This window comes from Alnus glutinosa, chromosome 10 (genome assembly GCF_958979055.1).
Source record: "Alnus glutinosa chromosome 10, dhAlnGlut1.1, whole genome shotgun sequence".
Classification (NCBI taxonomy): domain Eukaryota; kingdom Viridiplantae; phylum Streptophyta; class Magnoliopsida; order Fagales; family Betulaceae; genus Alnus; species Alnus glutinosa.
The window spans coordinates 9724024-9747289 of record NC_084895.1 but is presented as its reverse complement, the minus strand read 5'-3'; the positions used below and the strand labels follow the sequence as shown (position 1 = coordinate 9747289).

At 34.5% G+C, this 23266-nt stretch overlaps 1 protein-coding gene across 1 annotated transcript; it reads left to right on the top strand.

Moving 5' to 3' along the window:
• The first annotated feature begins 692 nt into the window (after positions 1 to 692).
• LOC133879821 (uncharacterized) lies at positions 693 to 17595 on the top strand. The gene is made up of 8 exons (XM_062318596.1): positions 693 to 792; positions 6024 to 6598; positions 10056 to 10553; positions 10651 to 10803; positions 12421 to 12519; positions 14067 to 14114; positions 14244 to 14671; positions 16794 to 17595. The coding sequence occupies exons 2-8, from the start codon at positions 6031 to 6033 to the stop codon at positions 17403 to 17405; spliced, it is 2406 nt and encodes an 801-aa protein (XP_062174580.1). The 5' UTR covers positions 693 to 792; positions 6024 to 6030; the 3' UTR covers positions 17406 to 17595.
• Positions 17596 to 23266: the final 5671 nt, after the last annotated feature.

Below are 23266 nucleotides of genomic sequence, written 5' to 3'. Positions count from 1 at the left end.
CTAACCGTTTTTTTTATAGACAGTTTTAGAAACTGTCTAGAAAAAAACCGTCAATAATTCTGCTTCTTTTTTTTTTTTTTTTTGTAGTGATTTAACAAATACTATACTAAGTAATTAAGTGGTTGAACCTGAATGCATGGTTGTGTTTTAGATATAGAATTGAAGCACGTGAACTATCAGTTGCATGACTGATTTGTTTAGGAACAATTTGAAAAAAAAAATCCAATAAATTTGCTAAAGGATAAATCCAATTAAACGAGGCTGATCGAACGTAGAATTAAGAAATGACCTTATTTGCTTCGATATCAAAGTCTTCGCGACAATTCCGCTCAAAGTCTTCTCTAAAATAAACGTTTTAGTAGTTGTGGCCAGTAGGTGGCATCTAGTGTTGCTTCCACCAAGGCAGGGCGTTCGAAGAATATATAAAGAATTAGAGAGAAAGCACATTTAATGTATTTTAGTCTATTGAATAACTGCATGTGAGCAAGTTGCTCTTTAAGTAATGACAAAGTAAATTAAATTTGCTACAAAACAAGACTCTCAAGTATCAACTGCTACAACGTGGATTGGTGCATGCCAGCTTGGTCACAACCAAGTCGTCTTAAAGTAGAATTTTTTTTTTGTTGTTGTTGTCTGTGGCATGTGTTGCGTCCACCAAGGCACTGGAGCCGTAGATATAGATCTCACCGGCCATTTCTTTAAATATTGAAGTCTGTCTACTCAAAACCAGTATTGCAAAGTGGGACTGACTTACGAGCTTCGGTTTGGGAAGACAGTCCGTCGTCTAAACCTGTAAGTAACTGCTTTATTTTTGCATCAATTTTCCCCTTTGCATTTTGTATTAAGAGAAATGCTATGTTTTCATGAAAGAGTTCTATAGTTGCATGCCCTGGATGCTGGATCCAATAATATATGTAGTTGTTGTGAGGTTTTCTCATGAAGGATGTGATTGTCTTGTTATATGGTTTGTTAAAATGATCATGTTTTAGTCCAACTGTCTGACTGCTTTAAGAGTGGGAATGTTAAGGTTAAACTTCAATTCCATTTAAATATTACTCAGCCAACAATTACTGGATCCTATGAAAAGATTGTAGTAGTATATACTAAGAAATATTTAAATTAATTAAAACTATTCAAGTATATTATTACAAGTACGATTAAACCATGCATATAATGATATTAGATGTGTTTAGTGTCATTCTCTTACACATCTCTTTTACAAATCAGTCACTAACTCTATTGAACCCACATGTGGTCCCACAAATTCAATAGCAGATTTGCATATTTCTTGTATGGAGATGAACAAAAGAATGAAACTAAATATTTCTCTATCGAGATACTTTGAACACTACCTATTTAATATTGGCGATTATATCTACCCTAGCTTAAATTATATATTAGGCATTTGGACCATTAGTCCTGCTAACTAGCCTAATGCCTCACCGTTTTATGACTGCTGCGATCACCACTTTTGTTCTTATCGAGTTTATTCTTGTATTGCATATGAATTTCAAGAGAATATGATATAATCATATAGGCATAAAAACATTAAAACATAAAAGTAATAAACCACTATGACACTACTCAATAAGTACATCCATATTTACAATTCACATTTATAAAAACTTGGTAAAATATCACAGTAAGTAAGTAAATCCACCCTTACATTTATTAAAACTAGTATCATATCTAAGTAAGTAAACCTATACTTACAATCCTCAGAAAAGATCCTACACATATTTTCTGCAAACAAATAATATTCATGCAATAATACTTAAATTAGTAAATTAAAAATCCTTAAATAATATAACCAAACATCAAAATAGAATATTGTTTAGAGATCCCCATCTCTTTTTAAACATTTACCATTATTTTTTATTTACTTTATTTATTTATTACTAACTCATCTATTTGTCTCTACTCCATTTGTCCATAGTCCGTTCCAGTCCATTAGCTAGCTCATTTTTAGCTTATTAATTTATTTTATCCACTACCTTTAGCCATTCTGAGAGGATAACCTTAAAATTTGAGTTTCTCATTTAGTGATCAGGCTAAGACTAATACCACCAAATATAAACTTTCAGGATAAAATATACCTTATAGATATAAAAGTAAGTACGATCAATATATATACCTTATCTCAGCAACACGATGAACATCAAAACTACTCTCCAAAACTACAACCATAAAAATCTTTCCTATAGCCGTGAATCATTCAGAAAATTCATCAATAATAACACCCACAAGAACCAAACTCCATCCAGCTACTACCCTCATTTGGACATCCCCAGAAAAATCCACCACAAGAACAACCCAGATCAATCTCAACAATCATCTCCAAGCAAGATCAACCGCAACCCAAACAAAACCTAACACAAATCAACCAAAAATCAAGACCCAAAAGTTAAAGAGGAAAATAATCGACCTTGATGGAACCAATTTTTGCTTCAACCGGTTAGCACCCATACCACCGCTCTCTCTCTCTCTCTCTCTCTCTCTCTCTCTCTCTCTCTCTCTCTCTCTCTCTCTCTCTCTCTCTCTCTCTCTCTCTCTCTCTCTCTCTCTCTCTCTCTCTCTGCTTTGTATCTAGAATGAAGTACCGAAGAGAACAAAAAAAAAGAAAAAAAGAAAAAGAAAAAGAGGAATAGAAGAAAAAGGGAAGGCGTGAAAGAATAGAGAAAGGAGAAGAAATGGAAACAGGGGAGAGAGAGAGAGCGGAGAAGTGATACATGCACAACAAAAGTGTGCACAATCTCACATACATGAGTCACACCTATGTGTCTTGTTGTGCACAAGTTAATATATTTAACCTAAAACTTATTAGTAAGTCTACCAAATGCTCACACTAATAAAAACACGCACGGCCACTACTTTCTTTCTTTTTCTTCTTTCTCACTTTCAACCGAAATATTTTTATTAAGGGTTAAATATAAAAAGGGCATATGAACTAATAACTGATTTTAGAATAGCCTTCTAAATTTTTAAGTGTGCTAGAGTGACCAATCAAACTACATTATGTTCTCAAAAGGCCACTTTTTCTCATAATACCCTTATCCTCTAAAAAATAAAATTACAAGGGGTGGATTAATACCAACAAAAAAAAAAAAAAATCGGATAAATGCAAAATCAGTCCCTATAATTAAGCCTAAATCACAAATCACTTCGTGCAGTATATAAAAATTACAGAGGTCATCAAGGTAAGCCAAAATAACAATTTAGTCACTAGAGTCAAAACACTTGACAGATTCCGTTAATGGTCATGTTGGCACCAAAAAAATGATGACATGTGTCACTCTTAATACAAAAAAATAAAGAAAAAAAAAATTAGTTCATGTGGTTTACATGATTTACAATTAACTACTTTTTGTATCAAAATAAATTTAGAGATCCCTATGGTAGGCCCAAAATACAAATCATTTCCGGAATTGTTTGCCAACAAGACATCGTTCACAAAGTTCATCCGGTTGATTAATGAAGGCAACTCATTCACCATCTTCTTGTATGCCAACAATTTTAATCTACCAAAATTTACATGTCCAAACCTCAAATTCCAAAGCCAAGACAAATCTTTCAAACAAGTCTTGAGATATTTAGCTAAATCTGTTTGAATATTTAATAGAAACATTCTATTGCTTGTCATTGGTAACTTTGGCTATCAAATTCTTCTAGTCATCTCTTAGTAAAAGACTACGATTTTTCATATGAATTCATAGTCTTTCTTCTAGAGTTGTCCCAAGCTCAATATTTTACTTTCATAATTGGAACAAAATAAACATTTGTAAGAAATTGATGTTCTTCGTTTTTCAAGCTAATTAAGATTGTACCTTTCTCTTTTATAAGAGCTTTAGACAAGTCTCTAAAAGTAACATTCCCGCTCACCAATTCATTAAGCTCCACAAATTTGTTTTTGTTTCTACACATATGGTTGTTTGCTACGTTGTCAAGATGCCACGAATTATTTTACCGTTCGCCAGACTTGCTTGGAGGTGGTTGCATTTGCTACCTTCTCGAACATAACTTCATTCAAACATTGATAAATAAGGGTTAGAGCTTGTTGATTCTTCTTTCGAAGTTTTTGTAAAGCCTCTCTTTGATTAGGACTCAAAGTAACTTTTTCACTAGGCTCATCATAGCCTTTTTTTACAATCTCCGAAGTATCTCGTGATCCAAGCAATGCCTCCATACGAATGCACCAATTATCAAAATTGTCTTTGAAAATGTGAGGAAATTGAAATGGAAAGTTTGAATTAGTCATTTCTATAAGATCAATAAACTGTGTTCTGATACCAATTTGTTGAAAATTGAAAAAGAAAAAATACAACACCCACTAAGAAAGAGAATGGAAAAGGAAGAGAAACACTAAATTGATAAAAGATTTTGTATTCTCTTATTCAACTTGATTAAAAGTAACTTGCTTACATGGGTATTTATAGGATACAATTGATCCTTCTATCTTTTTTTTCTTGCCTCATTCTACCTTTTTTACATTAACTTTATTCATTTACATCCCATGTAACTCCTATATAAAATAACTCTTGAAAACTCAAAAAACACAACCTCTTCAAGTCACTTAATAACATACGAGAATAATAAAAGACTCAAATAAATGTTATTAAAATTAAATTTATTATTCAACAGATGAATGAAAAAGAAAAAAAAAGTGTAACGCATGGCTTAAATTGCTTTTGAGGAAAAAAACAAAAACAAAAAGTGATGCCAAAATTACCGCTTCAAGTTGGAGGTATAAAAGCATCTTAACATACGCTTTAAATGGTTTTTTCTTTATGAGGTTGTCATGATCTTTAACATATGCATGAAGATAATAATTTAAATGTTTTATCGAATAAGTATTACTTCCTAATTAAGTATGCCTTCAAATTTAATAAATTTTGACACATGTAGTGCATGATTTTAGGAAAATCATTACTAAATTCCTACATCAATAATATTGTTGCCTTCTGCAACACATATATTTCAAAATTATTAATAAAATGAAATAGGAAGACCTAGAGGTGGGTCCGCCTATGCTTAGGGAATTTTCAACATGCATGCATGGCACCACAACACCATGCCACCATAGATTATTTACTGCAACGGGTGTCACTTGGGAAAAAATAAAAATTAAAAAGACTGCAAGGTGCTCGAGGTAACTCAAATTTTTGCAAACCTTAGTTCTTGTTATAGACTAAGAATGTATTTTAGGGTAAGATTTTAAACCAAATCGTAGAAAGTAACCTCTAAACAAATTCTATGAACATTTTTCCAAAATAAGGGAAATCAATATTAGAATTTTCAAAATTATAATTCTTATCTATAAGTATTAATGTTATTTACTACAATTTTATGCACAACTATTTCACAATGATGATGTGGCAGTCTAAACCAACCTTAAGATTTATTTTTTAAAAATAATGTTAGGACTAATTAAGAGTTGGTTAAAACTGTCACGTTAACATTATATGATCAAAATATAATATGTAGCATTATTTTGTACGTATATCCTGAAGTACGTCATTCAAAGATATATAACATAAATTTTTTGCACTATGGAAGAATGATTAAGTTACTTATAGAAAATAATAAGCGTTTTTGGACCTAATAATATTGTTATGGAATCATAACTCCATTGCATCAAACAATTTGAAATGAGAAGAAATAGGACAATGCTACTACTACTCACAAGCAGGACTTCTAATTCTAGTTCGCGTTCTTGTGAATCTTGTGCTCTTCATTTGATTTAGTTACCGAATAGAAAAGCTCTTTATTTATTTGTAAACCCCTTTATTTTGGTCTATACAAATATCTTGAGTAACCGTATATTTCAGTTGTTGGTTTTTCCCAACAAATATTTTATTAATTAGGAAAAAAAATAAGAATTACCAAATGATTAAACGTTTCTTACCAAATGATTAAACGTCAGTTTATGGTATGCAAGAAGAATGGAAAAGTCCATCAAGGAATTCATATTATTACTTTTACTGTCTTTAATTTATGCTCCTAACCATATTTGGATATACTCACAGATTAAACATGGAGATAAAGGGTGGCTTGACTGTAGCTACCCTTCAAGTTCTTGACAAACATAATTATGTGGCTTGGACTGTTCGGGTAAAAACCTATTTGATGGCATACGATCTTTGGGACTTAATTGAAGGAACCACCGGACCTCCAAGCCATGATGAGGCTGCTTTTAAGGCTTGGAGTATGAAGAATTCCACAGCCTTAAATGTAATCCAAATTTCATGCGGACCGGACACATTTTCTAAGATTATTCATATTAGTTCTGCAAAAATCGCTTGGGATACATTGGCAAAAAAGTTTCTTTGTATCCTTGAGGAAGATAATTATTTGGATTGGAGTGTTCAAATAAAAACCTATTTGAAGGCCCATGATCTTTGGGAGATAATTGAAGCAACCACCGAACCTCCCAGGCAAGAAGATGATGAAGTTGCCTTTAAGGCTTGGAGTAAGAAGAATTCCACAGCCTTACATGTAATCAAAATTTCATGCGGAACAAAAACAGATTTTGAGATTATTCTGATTACTTCGGCGAAAACCGCTTGGGATACATTGGCAGAGAAGTATGTCGTGCCTACAGGTGCTGACTCTAATCCCCCCCCCCCCCCCTCTCTCTCTCTCTCTCTCTCTCTCTCTCAAATGCTCAAAATAGCAGACATATTTTCTTGTGATTTCAATTCAATCATCAAATTTTCAATTATGATAATTAAAATTTAAAATTTTACCTTAGTTTCAAAATGTTCATTTGTCAACTTATTTTTGAATTAATTGGCATAGTTCCATGTCAGATAAATAAATTGATGAAAACTTAGTTGAATAAAAAATAAAATAAAATAGTGGTGGTTATGAGCTAACTAGTCCTCTCCTCACATAAATTTAAATAGAATAATTATCTTATTAAAGAAGGTCCTGTCACCTAATGATAGTTCCTTTTATCTTTCAAAGTTTTGGTTCACAATGACTATTACTTATTCTTTTCTACTTCTGTTATTTAATCTAGTTTTTTATTATTATTATTATTTATTTATTTATTTATTTTAATCTTTTCCAAACGGGGGAGAGGGAAAATGAGTTATTTATTCTAGTTCAGTTGGTCGATTTTATTATTTTTGGAAAATCAATAGTTCAATCAAGTCTTATTGGTTTTATTGCAGGGTATAGTAAACTATATAACCAAAATTAGTCTTGTTAGAATAGTTTCTGGTAGGGACGTAAGATGTGAACTGCACGTTTTTTAATGCTCTTCACGCTTTCACGATAATTGCAAAACAACTAAAACTAAGAGACTCTTCTAGGAGTCTCGCTCCGATGCCTGAATTAGCTTTAGAGAGAAAAGTATGCTCAATGCATAAAATAATCAATCTGTCATTTACACTTGGGGTATGGGCCTAATTATAGGCAAAGGGGTAGAATTAAACCTGAATTAGGTTTTCTGTTCACACTTAACTGTGGAATTTGATTTGGCATGGGAGTTCTATTCTCATTCAACTTGAAGTAGGACTGTTGACCAGATTCTTCAATGAGTCCTAATTAAACCCGGATTGTGCTCATACCCCCCAATTCGGCTGGATTAGTGTTCTGATCCCGATTTTAAGTGGGATTTATTCTCAAAAGTTACCCCCTCCCCCCAAAATCCCAAATTCGAGACATACTCGGATAATGGGAATTCTGTGTCTCGAAAACTTCGAGCCTTGACTTCTTCTGAGGCTAGCTTGAATGATCTTTAGCTCATGACCCTTAAAAGTCTCGGGTTCAACTACTCTATTTCCTGGGGATACCGAGCATGTGATCACACTCGTGACATGTCTTTTTATCCTTGTGAATATCGACCTACCCCTCTGATTTCAAATTATGGGGGTAATGCTCCTTAGTAAAATTTGTTGAGAATATCTTTCGAAAATGTGTGATACCTTTGTAGTTTTTGAAAACCTGAAACCTGCAAACTCGAGGGTCAAATCCTACCCCCCATGCCTTCTCGTTTTTTCTTATGGTTTTCACCCTATAACATGAAAACCGAGGGTTACCTAAAAACCGAGGGTTGTCTCCCTTCCTTGTTTTCTCTACAAGGATTTTTTCCTAGATTAGCCTTAGGGCTTTCTCCATATTTTCGAGCTGATTCCTTTGCCTCATTGTTTTTTCCTCTGATTTTCTCCCTAGGTCCTTCCTAAAAGAAGCAACGTCAACGGGTTCCTGGTCTCCATATTCCCAAAATCTAGGGGGAACCTTTTGTCTGATCTTGGCTATAACCTAATGTTGCCTCAGGAGTCAGTTCTTTACACCGTCGATTCCTGCTTCTTCAGTCATCTCTTCTCTCTATATCCTCCCAGGGACCATTCTCCTAATCCCTCTCATCTCATTTAGGAAGGTCTCGTGGATAATAATCCTGATGGATTCTTCCGTGTCCGCAAAGCCAGAAACTCTGTCAAGAATATCTTGCACAACTCCTCAACTTATCAACAGAATTCATGGGTAACTTCCTGAACAAGTCCCGGGCACTCCCAGAGAGACTAAGAGCGAAGGGCCGACACCCCACTTCAATCATCGGGTGTCCCGTGAAGATCGAGATGATCTCAAAAATTCTCCAAGTAATCAAGAGGATCTCTATCTCCAGCATAACTCAAGATCTGAGGGACCTTGAACTTCTCGGGTAGCTGGTAGTTTTCTACCAACCTGGTGAAGGGTGAGCCAGTACCTAATACAATCTTGACCACCACTACAGATTTTCTTTTCCCTTCCTCTCCGTCTCCATGTGCGTGCACCTTCTCTCCAACTCAACAACAATTCTGCTCAAATCTCCTCCATCTTCTTGTTGGTCTCCATGACGCTTGGCCCTTTTGTTCCTTTGTTCCCAGTGATTATCCTCTCGAAAATTATCTTCTTGGTGATCGTCCAATCAACGATCCTCCTCCCAAGGATGGTGGCCGTTGGCATGTCTGTTGTGCTCTTCTTCTTCATACTCATCCCAGTTCACCTAGGGATGGGATTGTCCTGGAATTTTAAGCAATAACTTCACATTTTGCCGTGTTAAGGCTTCAACCCAAGCTTTCAACACTGTTAAGCGGTCCTGATCTCCACCGCCCAAGAGAGGGAAAGGTGGAGGCAGTCAATTGTTCTAATCTTCTCAGGGCGGATTGGGCTGAATGACTGGCTCTAGCTACTATCTTCTCATTGAATGGGCCACGAGAACGTGTCCTCTTTTGCATAGAAATTTTTTTTTTTATGAGAAACGAATAAATGTTCCCAAAGATGGTGTCAAATTATTAGAACAGTTTTCAGTACTGTGTGAACTGCACATTCCTCAGAGCTCTTCACACTCCCACGATCACTGCAAAATAACTTAAACTAACAGACTTTTCCGAGGGTCTTGCTCCAATGCCTAAATTAACTTTAGAGAGAAACGTATGCTTAATGCATAAAATAATCAGTTTGCCATTTATACCTGTGGTATGGGTTTATTTAAAGGCAAAGAGGTGGAGTAAAACCTGAATTAGGTTTTCTACTCCCACTTAACCTTGGAGTTTGATTTGGTTTAGGAGTCCTATCTCCATTGATCTGGTAGTAGGACCATTGACCAAATTCTTTAAAAAATTATAATTGGACCAGGATTGTGGCTCATACCCCCAATTTGACTTGGAGTAAGGTTTTGATCCCAATTTTGAGTGGGATTTATTCCCAACAAGTCTGTACATGATTTTTCAATTTAACCATCATTTAGTGTGATATGATAACTATGTAAAAAAATCCAATACATTGTTGATGGTGCATATATAATATATTTTATACACAAACACACACGAAAGGGAGATATGAATTAATTTAATAAAATTTTGCTTTTGAATAAGATTTTTCCTTCCAAGTTTCCTTTGTTATAAAGAAGTTTTAGGCAGGTGATATATACGCTTTTTGTCGGTATGTACTAATTCTACCGACCTTTACATACTGAGTTCATTCTGAAATTTAAAATCCCAAGAAAAGAAAATCCCATATATAGTGGCCATGTTGATGTTAGAGTGCCTTCAAAAAACTTTAATCTGCAGGCAGTGATGAAAATGGGAACGTTGACTATGTTCAATATGAGGCCTTAAGAGAGGCTCTGAAAAGTGGTGATGGGAATGCTGTAGAGGAGTTCCTTGAGCGCCAGCCCGATGCAAGGAGTGCAAAAATCACGTTTTTAGGCCAAACGGCTCTTCATCTTGCTGTTATTGCTGGACATGAGTGTATAGTGGAGAAATTAGTGGATGTAATGTCGGTGGAAGACTTGGCAATTCTAGATACGGATGGCAACACAGCTCTACCTTATGCAATTAGTGCGGGAAACTACAGGATGACTGCATGCATGATTGGAAAGAACAACAACTTGGTCAGCATTAAATATTCGAAGTCAAGTAATATTCCAGCTAATAGGGCTTTTTACAATGGGCATACAGAGTTGGCTGGATATCTCTATTCTCTCACTCCATTGGAACATCTAACGCAAGAGAATGCCGTCGACGGCGCTACAGTTTGTACCTTTGCTATATATAGCCGACGTTTAGGTAAGAACCAACTCTTTGCCTAAGTCTAACAATCCATTGGTCTTTATTTCTGATGATTTGAAATTGTCTCAAAATAATTCCCTTTTTGATCCAACAGATATTGCTTTGGATTTAATTAGGAAGTGTCCACATTTGGCTCTTGCTCAAGACAATGAGGATCGGTCCCCTTTGTACGCTTTGGCCGATATGCCTAATGCATTCCTTAGTGGAGATGGGCTCGTGTTTTGGAAACGATGGATCTACAACTACTGTTAGTACCAATCTCTTTTATCTTAATGTTAGAACAGCTTTTGGTATAGTGTGAACAGCACTTTTTCCCAATATTCTTCACATTCCCCCGATCACTGAAAAACAAACTAAAATTAATTAAGAGAACTCGCCAAGGTACCGTTGGGGTCTCACTACGATGCCTAAGTAAATCTTAATGCCGACCTATTTTTATTTTTATTTTCAAAATGGATCATCACAGTGGCATAATAATTTTTCATGAACCAACACAACTCAAACGCATCACCTGTCATGTGCATAACATATCAGAGACTAAACACATTGCAGCTGAAACTAATATCATTAACTAATAGTATTAATTAAAACATCAGAGCCATATATATATATATATATATATATATCATGTGGCTCAGGTATAATCATATACAAGCTTTCCAAATCTTCAGAAAATATAAGCATATGAATACATCTAAGCAATAAATAAACGATATCATAACTCAGCTATACCCGTATACAAGCCTTTCAAATCTTCAAGAAATACAAGCATACGTGTACATCTAAGCCTAACATCACATATAAATCATCATATGCAATCTAGCTGTAAAGACATAAATATGTTATGTTCCATTCAAACTTATAAGCATATAGGTATGTCTAGCATAAAATTCTACATAAATTATTCTATGCATTCCAGTTGTTATGATATTTATATATGCTATATTACATTCAAACACATATACATTTTGGTACATCTAGTCATGAAAATCATCATAAAACATGTCACACATCATCATCGTGCTTTGCATGCCTTTCATTCATTTTCCTCACATCTTGGTGCCAATGGTTACGCAATCCAACGGTCTTTTATTTCATAGTGTCCAGGGCTATGCAGCCCAAGGGTCTTGTTTCATTGTGTCAAGGGTTACACAATCCAACAGTCTTTCAATTCATAGTGCCTAGAGGTACGCAGCACAAGGGTCTTATTGAATGGTGCCCATGGGTATGCATCCCAAGAGTCTTTAGTTCAACGTTTTGTTCCATGTACATCCTTGTGCTTTCGTGACATATAATCATTGTGTCCATACTTTGACACACTTATGCATCAATTAACATAATGTACTTCTAATGTCATTTTTAAATATATCATGAAATTCATAAATCTTATCACAATTCTCAGTTTACATAACATACTTTAAAACTCATAAATCATGGATTGTCTATCTCCTATTTGTCACATGGACAGAAACCAAAAGGTTCTCCTCAAAGGGGGCTAGCATATATATCATGAATCCAAAAAAGAAAAAGAAAGAAAAAAAGAAGAAAGAAAAGAAAAGATAGCCTCCAACACTCCAAAATGTATTACTTTGCTTATCTTGTCATAGAAAAATATAAAGAGCATTTATTTAAGTAGGGTCCTGGTCGCATTTGCACCCATATATCCGATGCTACAACACACTATATGATAAAGCCAAATTTCTAAGGTATTGAAGAGTTATTTTGTTTTATTTTTGTAATTTGTATTGAAAAGTTATTTATTTAATCTTTTGTGTTGCTGAAAAGAAAATTGCTCATGTGAGATATGTAGTAATACTATTACCGAACTTCTTACTCGAGATTCATTGGCCTTTTGTGATGAAAGGTATATACATTCAACCGGCTTGGGCCACCAAGGAAATTCGTTTGAACATTCAAGACGTAGAAAAAAGTCGAAGCGATCAAATAAAAATCTTTGGATCAGGTATGTTGTGGCCTAGATTTCTTATCCCTAACATTTGGATTGTAGCAATTAGAAAAATATTTTGGACAACTTCATATTTTCTCTTGTGATAATTACTTAAATGATAAAACCATGACTTGCCTTCATCAGAGAAAACATTAGTAACAATCAACTGAATAAGCACATATCAGCGATAACTTTTGAGTTGCTGCTAATAATGTCAATGTTAATGATGATATTTCTTGGAAATGGGGGAGACCTTGGCAATTTGACATAGATGCTACATATAAGGGGTGAGACAATGTTTATATAATTATATATGAAATGTGTTTGGAAGATTGTGTTATGTACTGTAAAAAGGATGACATACCGAAGAATTCTAAAGTAGATAGATTTTCTCTTACTTAAAAGTCAAGATTTTGTCACATAAACAAAGAGTTAAGAAAGAATGGACAATGATCCTCTTCATTTCAAGTGCAATAAAGTTGTGTCATTTAAGCATGTAAGAAGCATATTCTTTCTTATTAACGCTATTAAAAAAGAAATGAGAATCACATACTATTTAAAAATAAAAAATAAAATAAAAATAAAACATTTACTTCTCACATGCTAAGTGACACAAGTCATATTTTTAGAGATTGGGTTGTAGAAGTTCCTACACAGTTTGTAAGAAATTTCTATACTTAATAAATTATCAATCCTTAACGGATTTTAATTAATAGATGGTTTTTTGCGCTCGCGCCCCACACACACATGCACACAATGATATATGATTACTAGAAATTTACTGACAGCTAGGCTAGCGATAAGCCACCTCCTACATAGAGAAAATGGTTACTAGAGTCCTTCGATCTCATGATTACTAAGGACACTGCGATGCTCAATCTGCATGGTGTTTGGAGAAAATTTTACAAATAATATATATAGATTTTTTAGGAGGAAACCAAATGCCCCCTTTTACGTGGTCGCTTGTGCTACGCTTCCTTTTATATTGTTTTCTACATCTACTATCTGTGAAGATGTCCAACGTTCAATCCTTGTTTTTTTAGGATTTTGCTTCCACTCTGGAATAGTGGACAGTTATCTTCCGCATAATGGGAGTGAAATTATTTTCCATGTATAGTGTGTAGTTATTCCTCATGCAGTGGGTTTGTGCCATTACTTCCATGAACTGGCCGGACAATTATTCCCTATGTATTGGTCTATGTGAGAGAGGTTGCTTGAGTGGGACTGACGATAAATTATATCCCCAACAGTTAGGGTCCGTTTGAGTTCGCGATTTCAAAAAGTGCAATTTTTATTTAAAAATAGCAATTTTAAAATGTGCGATTTGAAAAAATGATTTTTCAAAACCAATTAATTGTTGGTAAAATCGTAGAAAATCACAATTTAACTATCAAAATAGTGTGTTTTTAAAAACATACCCCTTACTTGTAATTTGAAAACACAGTTTTTTCTACATTTTTAAACCATGATATTTTTAACACACATCATTTTATTCATTAATTTTATTTTAGTAATAATTTTATATTTTGTATGAGTAACCGAATTTCATATTTATTTTGCAGTGCTAGCTCTATTGCGCCGGCTAGTTTCGAATCTCCTTAACTTCTTGGGTATAGTACATACGTCAATTCAATTAATATCATACCTCGCTTAATTAATAATTTGTGGAGCCTTTGTACTCTATAATATATATATAGTTTCATCTAGCTAAGTTGACATTGTTTCGATTGTTGATAAAGGAATCAAGGATTTATATGGATCGAAATTAGTTCACGCCGAGTCCCATGAACTTCTGGTTCGCATGTGCAAAGAAGTTTCAAGTTTGAATGAGAAACAAAGGAAGAAAGGTCAACTTTATGATGCCATCTTCCGTTCTATCGAGAAAGGAAATTTTGATTTTATTTTTGGTATGGTCAAAGCAAATCCAGAACTTATATGGAGCCGTAATGGAGACAGCACATCCATATTTTCACTTGCTGTCCTACATCGTCAAGCAAAAATCTTTAGCCTTATATACCAGCTTGCTGACAAGAAAACTATGACAAGTTGGGCTAATAAGAAAAGCAATATCATGTTACATATGGCAGGAATGACAGGAGCTTCGATTCTACTTAATCGAATCCCAGGGGCGGCTTTGCAGATGCAAAAAGAACTACAATGGTTTAAGGTCATCTCTCTCATTTAAAACTTTTCTCATATACTTTCACTGATTAGTACCCTACAAGCCAAATTGAATTTGATTTTTTAAAATAAAATTTATGTTATGACTATTTATTTCCATATCTTGGAATTCTACACATTCATATCACATTTTAGAATTCTTATAACATTCATGTAATACATTGATCTAGCATTTTGATTCATGTTCTACCCTTTCATATTCCTTAACCTTTCACTATGATTCCATATCTATAAAATGGAGTATTGAATAGTATGTAAAACATACAATAATAGAGAAGAATCATACACAGTTCCTGAAGAACTAGCTAGTTTCACATATTGTAATATTTTTATCTTGTCTTGTTATTTTCTTTGATTTTACAACAATTTATTTTATTTTCAATATTCATATTGTTTGGGTAATTGTGATTCAAGAGATTAATTGAATTCCTGTTATATTGTATGTGATTTAGGTGCTTTAAGTGCAATTAATGCATAAAATATCTAAATTACAAGGTCCTTGTAACTTGTAACAAGTAGTAAAATTGAACATTTCATTTGCAATATAATTACAATAACATATTAACTCTTTAACATGTGATGCATTTAGAATGCATTGTGTTGGACTACCATGAAAATGGAATTCTACAAATAGCTATACCTTGAATGCATTTCTTAGATCAACTAATTGCAAAGACTCTTAATTTTAAGAAAATGAGTTCTACAAAGAGTTGTCCCTTGACGAAGGATTTGGGAGACGTGTGGTGGTAAGATGTGAGCTAAAAACAATGATTGAAAGTTGGAGAAGCCTAGATCAGACAGATCTTTTGGTGGGTTTGAGTGGGAGGCTCGAGCACGCTTGATGGCAAGTTTATTAATGAAGCTCTAAACATTTAGAAGGGTTGCTTAGACAACATTTCTGGTGAGCGGCTTGAGAGGTGTTATTTTCCCAACAAATGAAAGGTTGAAGACATAGGCTAGTTCAATTGGGGCGCGCTTATTAGGGATTATATCATTTAAGGAGATATGTAAAATACCCAAATTGCACAAAAAACTTTCTACACGAATGTTAAGAGTACGTATAGATGGCGAATAGGATTCTAGATGCTTTAGTGCTTACAACACAAACAAACAGATAAAATAATAGATAATGTAAATAAAGTTCAAGTTATTGGGATAATGATACTTAACCTTTTATAAGTTTAAGACTTTGGATAATTGATGATTTAATTGATATTCATTCTATCTTGATAATTCAGTACTAATTCCTTTTTTAATTTGTTATATTACGTATTGAGCTTTAATGTTAATATTTATTCTTCCTATCTATAAGGTTAAATTGTCTGTCTTTCTAGTATTGTCATTGACCAATAGGGTATTAAGTTTATATATTAGTAGCTTCTTCTTTTTTCTTTTTTTTCTTTTTTCCTTTCAAGACATACTTATCCCTCTTAAGCATTATACCAAAATTGCAATGTTCTCTCAAATTCTAAAAAGTTGCAATTAGTACACGAAATAAGTATTCAATTAGGAAAATAAATAGTTGTTACTAGGAATGAATGAGTGTGGAGTGAAATAATTATTCATACTCTTTAGTTTGGTGAAAGATATGCCCTAATTGGAATTGAATGTAAATTATCAAACAAACCCCCCCCCCCCCCCCCCCCCCCCCCCATCATGATTGTTTTATTTTTTTCTAAAACTAAAATTTAAAAAAAAAAAAAAAAAAAAAAAAAGCGTTTAATTATAGTGGGTGGACGACCACCCACAGAAGAACCCATGGGTGGCCGCAACACCCTCAGTGCCATTGGGGGTGGTCACGGCCACCCCAATGTGAATTGAGGGTGGCCTGACACGACTCGAAGGTGCCTAGGCCACCCACAAATTCACCGAGGATGCTCGCACCATCCCTGGAGTAGCTAGGGGGTTGTGTAGCCACGCCCAGATTCTACTGTGACTTGGGTGGCTAGACACCCACATCAATTAAACTTTTTAATTTTTTTTTTTTTTTAAAGGGTTGAAGGGTTAAAATAATATAAATAAATTTTTTTTTTTTTTTCCAAAAACATTGTCTATTTCTTAAAGAATAGCAATTCCTCTCATTTATAAGAGTTAAATTGACAATGCAGGAGGTGGAAAGTATTGGCATTCCCAGGTGTAAGGAATATTTGAACAGTGATGATTTGACTCCTAGGGAATTGTTTACGAAGAGCCACATAGACTTGAAGAGAGAAGGAGAAAAATGGATGAAGGGCACAGCAACTTCTTGTACAGTGGTAGGCGCTCTCATTGTTACTATTATGTTTGCTGCAGTCTTTACTGTTCCAGGTGGTAACAATCAAGATACTGGCTTCCCTATATTCTTAGATGAAAGATTGTTCATGCTCTTTATAATATCCGATGCCTTGTCGCTCTTTTCCTCCACAACTTCAGTCGTGATGTTTTTGGGAATCTTAACATCACGCTATGCAGAAGACGATTTCCTTGAATCCTTGCCAAAAAAGATGATCATAGGACTTTCCACTCTTTTCTTTTCCATTGCGGCCATGATGATAGCCTTTTCTACTGCTCTTTTAATTATGCTACAAGGACAATATTCATGGATAATCATTCCTGTCATTTGTTTGGCTAGTGTACCTGTCACCTTATTCATATTGATGCAATTTCCCCTTCTTGTTGACATGTGCATGTCAACTTACGGACCGGGCATCTTTGATAAGAAAATGGAGAGGTGGGTATAACATTCCTCATTTTGCTGTATAATGTAAATGTTTTCCAAGAAGAATTGGCATACTAGCCAAAACTAACGATTTTTTTTGTCTAGGACAGATGACTGATAAACCTTCATTTGGTTTATTTTGCCTATTTTGTGGTTCATCCGGATGGTTTAAGACCAATTATCATTATATCTTTTTATTATTAAATTTTCTATTTTATATTGTTCCAAGTATCATATCTTTGACGCGCGCATAGCAGCACAAGAGCTCATTCAGGTACCGCTGATCCATGGAGGTCCCTCATGCGACTTGACTTGGAGATGCACTACAAAAAATTGAGTTTTTAGTAACTGGTATTTAGTGATGTGTCAGACGGTCTCACACGTCACTAAAAGTTAGTGACATCGCATTAGTGACACTTTTTCAATGTCTCGAAACCCGAAGTCGCTAAATTTCTTTTAGAATCTGACACATCACTAACACGTCACTAAAATTCCTATCTTATTATTATTATTGTTGTTGTTGTTGTTTTAGTGACATGTAAATTGTGATGTGTTAGACATGTTACAAATGTGTGACGCGTCACTAAATTCCCGTGTATATATATATATATATATATATATTACTGTAGTGACTTGTTGACACGTCACCAAAGTGCATATCAAATTTTTTATCCCAAAAAGAACACCCTCTTATCCTTATTTTTACCAGCCTAGCCCATGCACACCAAGCAATGCAATGCACTTCCCCTAGAGTCATCCTTTATATCGACAGTTGAGGTCATGATCTCTGCAGACAGACTAGACAGTGAATGTTATTTTCTATGAGAATAAGAAGTTAACTGTATGCTTAAAATATTACACAAATATACGTACGGAAGACAAAAAAATATTATTCTTCTCAATAGCCAATCCATTATTTTTCAAAATTTCAGCTATGGTAACGACCGAGGCAATAGCTGCAAATATAACAAAATAAACATATTAACAGATGCACTGCTGCAATGAAGTACTAAGATCGATTTGTCGATTCAAAAAAAAAAAAAAAAAGATTGATAACATAAACATGAACTCTGTCAACCAATCTTCACAAAATTACAGGTTTTGTCCACTCCAGAAATGAGGTTTAGCTCGTTTGGAGCAACAGAAGCATGATTGTCAAGAAATGGCATGTTCGATCATGAAGTCAGCCAATTAATAGAAATTGTAGTATACCATACGGCTAAGGTAGAAAAGAAAACCCAGCTACCCATACGGCCAATTACTCATTTCCACCATAGAGACAAGGTAGAAAAGAAAACCCATCTACCCAGAAAATTTACAACATAAAAACTTGTTCCACAACACCATAATCGGTCATCTTAAAAGAGAACACCTAGAAAATCTTACCCATTTTCGAAATTAAACAAAACAACCCACCAATTCTTACTATAATCGGTCAAATAAGAGTACACATCAACATACCAAATTAACTAAATCAACCAATTTCCATTAAAAAAAAAAAGAAAAAGAGAAGCTCAAGATTAACTCACCTTGCTTGATTTCCTTTGATGACCGAAAAATCCCCCTTTGGATTTGCTCTTCCATCTTCTTCGGTCTTCTTCTTCTTCTCTTCTCTTCTTGGTTGAATGATGCCAATCAAAGGAGCGTTGGGCACTTGGGAAGCAGGCTGAGATAGCTCCATGGTATCCTGTCCAGAAACATTAAATCTGTTGTAACCAAACACAAAGAGGAAGACCCATTCGGTCAACACCCACCAAAAATACTAAAACACCATAACTCCACTTCAAAGGAAAAGGAAAAGCATCGGTTGAAGCTCCAATACTCTCAATCGGCCAACACAGAAAATCAAAGGAGAGATCTAAACAAATCCAAGACAAGGGAAAGAGAAATCTCACCGAAGCAAGGCCGGAACCCACTGCCTTAGCTGCTGCCTCCACGCCACGACGGTGACCTAGCCACCACATCTCCAAAAATCGCACCACCCACCGCCAAAAACCCACCTTCCACACACGGGTTCTCTCTCTCTCGGTTCATCAAGTGTTTGTGTGAAGAAGAAAGGAGAAGGGAGAAATGGAGAGGAGGTCGTGCGAGAGAATCAGAGAGAAGAGAGGAAGAAAGAAAAGGAAAAGAGAGAAAAGGGAAGGAGGAGTCGGCTGGTGCAGGTGAAGCGAGAGAAAGAAAAGGGAAGAAGAACAAGAAAGAAGAAAGAATGGGCAGGGGGGAAAGGAAGAGAAAAGAAGAATAAAAAAGAGTGAAAACTTTTGAAGAAAAAAAAGGTGAGTGCGCGGGGGACACGAACCGCTTGCGCTCCCTCGTTTTGGGGAAAAACGACTCCAGTTGGAGTCGTTTTTGCCAAAAAGGCTCCAATTGAATATAAAATTTAAATTCAAAAAAAAAAAAAACTAAAAAATGAAAAACTATATTTTTTTTTTTTACCATATGACAAAAATTCTGTTAATAATTTTTTTAAAAAAAATTACAAAAAGATTGATTTTCGAAAATTATTAAATCTAATATTTCTTTTAAAATGAGTTCATATTTTTATTTCCAGAAAAGATTAAAAATAAAAAAAAGGGTTAAATATATGTTAGGTGTTACGTCAGTGCCAATAAGATGGTAACATGTGTCACTCTTAATAAATAAATACAAATATATTAAACCAACAATATTATTATTTTTTTTTTAAAAAAAATGAAAATAAAAAAGAGGAAAGAGATTGCTACGTACCCCAGCCCATGGGGTTGGCCATGCACCAACCTAGAGGTGGTCGGGGGTTGCTTGCGGCCACCCCTAGCCTAATCTAGGGGTGGCCTGAAGGCTACCCCCACCTTTGTGGATGGTCGTGCGCTTTTTTATTTTTTTAATTAAAAATTTAATTTTTAACGTTTTTAATTTCTTTAACGTTTTAGATTTTTTTTTATTTAAAGTAAAATAGTTTTTTTTTTTTTTAATTTTTGTTTTTGAGAGAATAAGGCCATTATCAGAAAAAAAAAAAAAAAAAAAAAAAAAAAAAAGAAAAGAAAAAGAAGGCATTTTTGGGACACCTTGTTATTTTGATGAGTCACTTTAGCACACTTGAAAATTCATAAGACTATTTTAAAATTAGCTGATTGTTGATATGAGACCTTTTTATATTTAACCCATTTTTAATCATCTTAATCTTTACAATTATTTTCTATTTTTGGACCAACATCTGAGTTCACAATCTTAATCACAATTGTTATACGACGTCATGAACGTACATCATTCTTAATCACAATTGAAATAATAATGATGCTTCTCCTTATTAAGATATATCGTTAAGGTTGACATGTTATAGTTTATATTGATTTCCCAATTCTATTTATCACTTATAAATTATAAGGACCTATGACTATGATCTCATGTATGATAGTCTCATTACTCATACCTTAATTAAATATAATATAACTTATGAATGTTACACATATATCATATAAACATATTCAAACATATTTTAAGACTTTCTATTACACGCAAACAGTACAGCATTTGGCCGTGCATCAAAAGTATATGCCGCCTGTCAATTGTCCGACTTAATCACATATTCAAAATAGTCAACAGCAAGACTGAAAACACAAAGTTAGAAAGAAACAAGATTCATTTGCGCCAAAGGGTTATTGTAACATCCCGGTCCCATATTAAGAAAATAAATAATTCACATAGAGCATATGATTTATAAATATACTCATGAATGTTAAGTCTCACATTACTTACTATGTGAAACTGGGCTTTATAAGTGATTCTAAGGAAACTCCAAACTGACTAGTTCTTTTGGGGTGATAGCGTAAATATGCCAAGAGTTTTCCTTAAATCGTTACTAATGGTATCAGAACCATTTAGTAATCGCATGTGGTATTGTTAGCACCGTATGACGTGGCCCTAATGATGACGTTAAGAATTTAAGAGAGGGACATTGTAACAATCCGGTCTCATATTGGATTACTGGCTAGGCATAAGGTACTATATACTTTACAAAATTTTACAATTTCTACAAAAGTAAAATCAAAATAACTAATATGATTACTGGCTGTGATAGGATGAGACGCCTCAATCCAGCCCCAGGTGCTTTGATTTAAGCGTTTGTTCACCATATGGGTTACAATACTTTTGATAGTGACATAAATCATAGACAACGACAAATAAAGGAACAGCTCCAAACAAGCGGTTGGATGATACAAAGTCTTAAATCATGACATCATCACTCAAGGAACAACATGGCCTGATTAATATTCTTTAGGATTATGGGATCAAATGAAAAGTATATAATGCAATCAAGGCTGGGAATTAAGCAATTTAACTAACACTCATGAAGCTAAAACTGAAATCTTTGTTGTGAAATGTGAATGAGAGGGTTTTATGACTCCTTTAGCAAGTGAAAAAACAAAAATTTGAAAGCACTACATCCAGGCCTTTGTGCTTTCGGAAAAATTTCCAAAATGGTACCATATGAAAATCAACCAATTCATGACTTATCTTTCTTTAATTATACGTGAAAAATTAATCTGAGAAGTTATGTCTTATGTAACTAGTTATAGAACGTAATTTATCTAATAACAATGTGATTTGATGACAAGCTTGATTTTGAATCATTAAATTCTGTAGAACACTAATTTCTAACCTACAAACGGTACTACAAACTCTACTTTGTCAAATTATCATTTATCATTAAATTACATATAAAATCATATATGCATGCTGAAATATTCAATTATAAAGAAACTTTCTTCATCTATAAATCTTTTTATTAATTTTTTTAGTTTTTAGTTTTTATTTTAAGAAAAATTATTTATGGTCAAATAGTAAATCAAACCTGAGGCGTTCCTTCAGAGCGATTCCACTTTTCAACAATGCTGATTATCCTGAAAGATCGATAGTTATGTCACTTATTTTAAATTCAGCATTTTAATGCCGCAGCTCAAGGAAAAATAAATAAAAATTAGGGATAACTTCACAAAAGGGTACCCAACTATACCGCTTTTTCAATTAAGGGTACCAATGTAGCAAAACGTTCAATCGAGTGTATGAAGTTATCAAAACTGTTCAATGTAGGGTATTCCGTCACCCTCCGTTCTAAATCGATGACGGAGGCCAAAACACGTGCGTTTCACGTGATCTTTTAGCCTCGGACTACCACTTTTGCCCCTCATCTAAACGATCAAAAAGACCCGTTATACTCGAACTCAAAACACACTCTTCTTCCCTCCCAACGCAACACAGCAGCCAAACTGGAGAGATCGGGCTCTCAAACATTTTCGTCCAACAACATCGTGAAAAGGTGGGTTTTTATTATTGGCCATTATCCTCCTAAACTTCACTCCTATTTTCGTTCATGAAGGAGACGGGCTTTTATTCTTGGCCATTTGTGCAGTTACGGCGCCGGGGTGAAATAGAGCCTATGTCCGACAGTGAGTCGACAGAGTCCAGATCAAACGGTCCAGTATGCAAATGTGGAAAGACATCATCATCTTGGACGTCGTTCACCCTAAGTAATTTTGGTAGGAGGTTTTTTTCATGTGTAGATTACAAGGTAAGAGATTTTCCCCAAAGTTTTTCCTTTTGGTTTTCCCCAAATTTTTTCCTTTTGGTTTTCCCCAAAGTTTTTCCTTTTGATTTTCTCCAAATTTTTTCCTTTACGGTTCTATCTCTGAGTTACCGTGAAATGGGTTGATTTGATTTTATTTCCGATTATTCAGAAACCAGAGGTGAGATGTGATTATTTTAAATGGCGTGATCCTGAAATCTGTGTCTACGGTCAGAGAGTTGTGTCGAGATTGAGAGATTGGCACGAGAATCTGAAGGCACTGAAGGCCGAACATGAACTGAGTCGAATAAATAGGTTGGATGAAGTTGGAAAATACAAGA

Bases quoted from the DNA above. Each gene is read 5' to 3' on its own strand.
- LOC133879821 (XM_062318596.1), top strand. From the start codon at position 6,031: ATGGAGATAAAGGGTGGCTTGACTGTAGCTACCCTTCAAGTTCTTGAC. The intron at 6,599-10,055 runs GTGCTGACTCTA...TTTAATCTGCAG, and splicing joins GAAGTATGTCGTGCCTACAG to GCAGTGATGAAAATGGGAAC. The intron at 14,672-16,793 runs GTCATCTCTCTC...TTGACAATGCAG, and splicing joins AAGAACTACAATGGTTTAAG to GAGGTGGAAAGTATTGGCAT.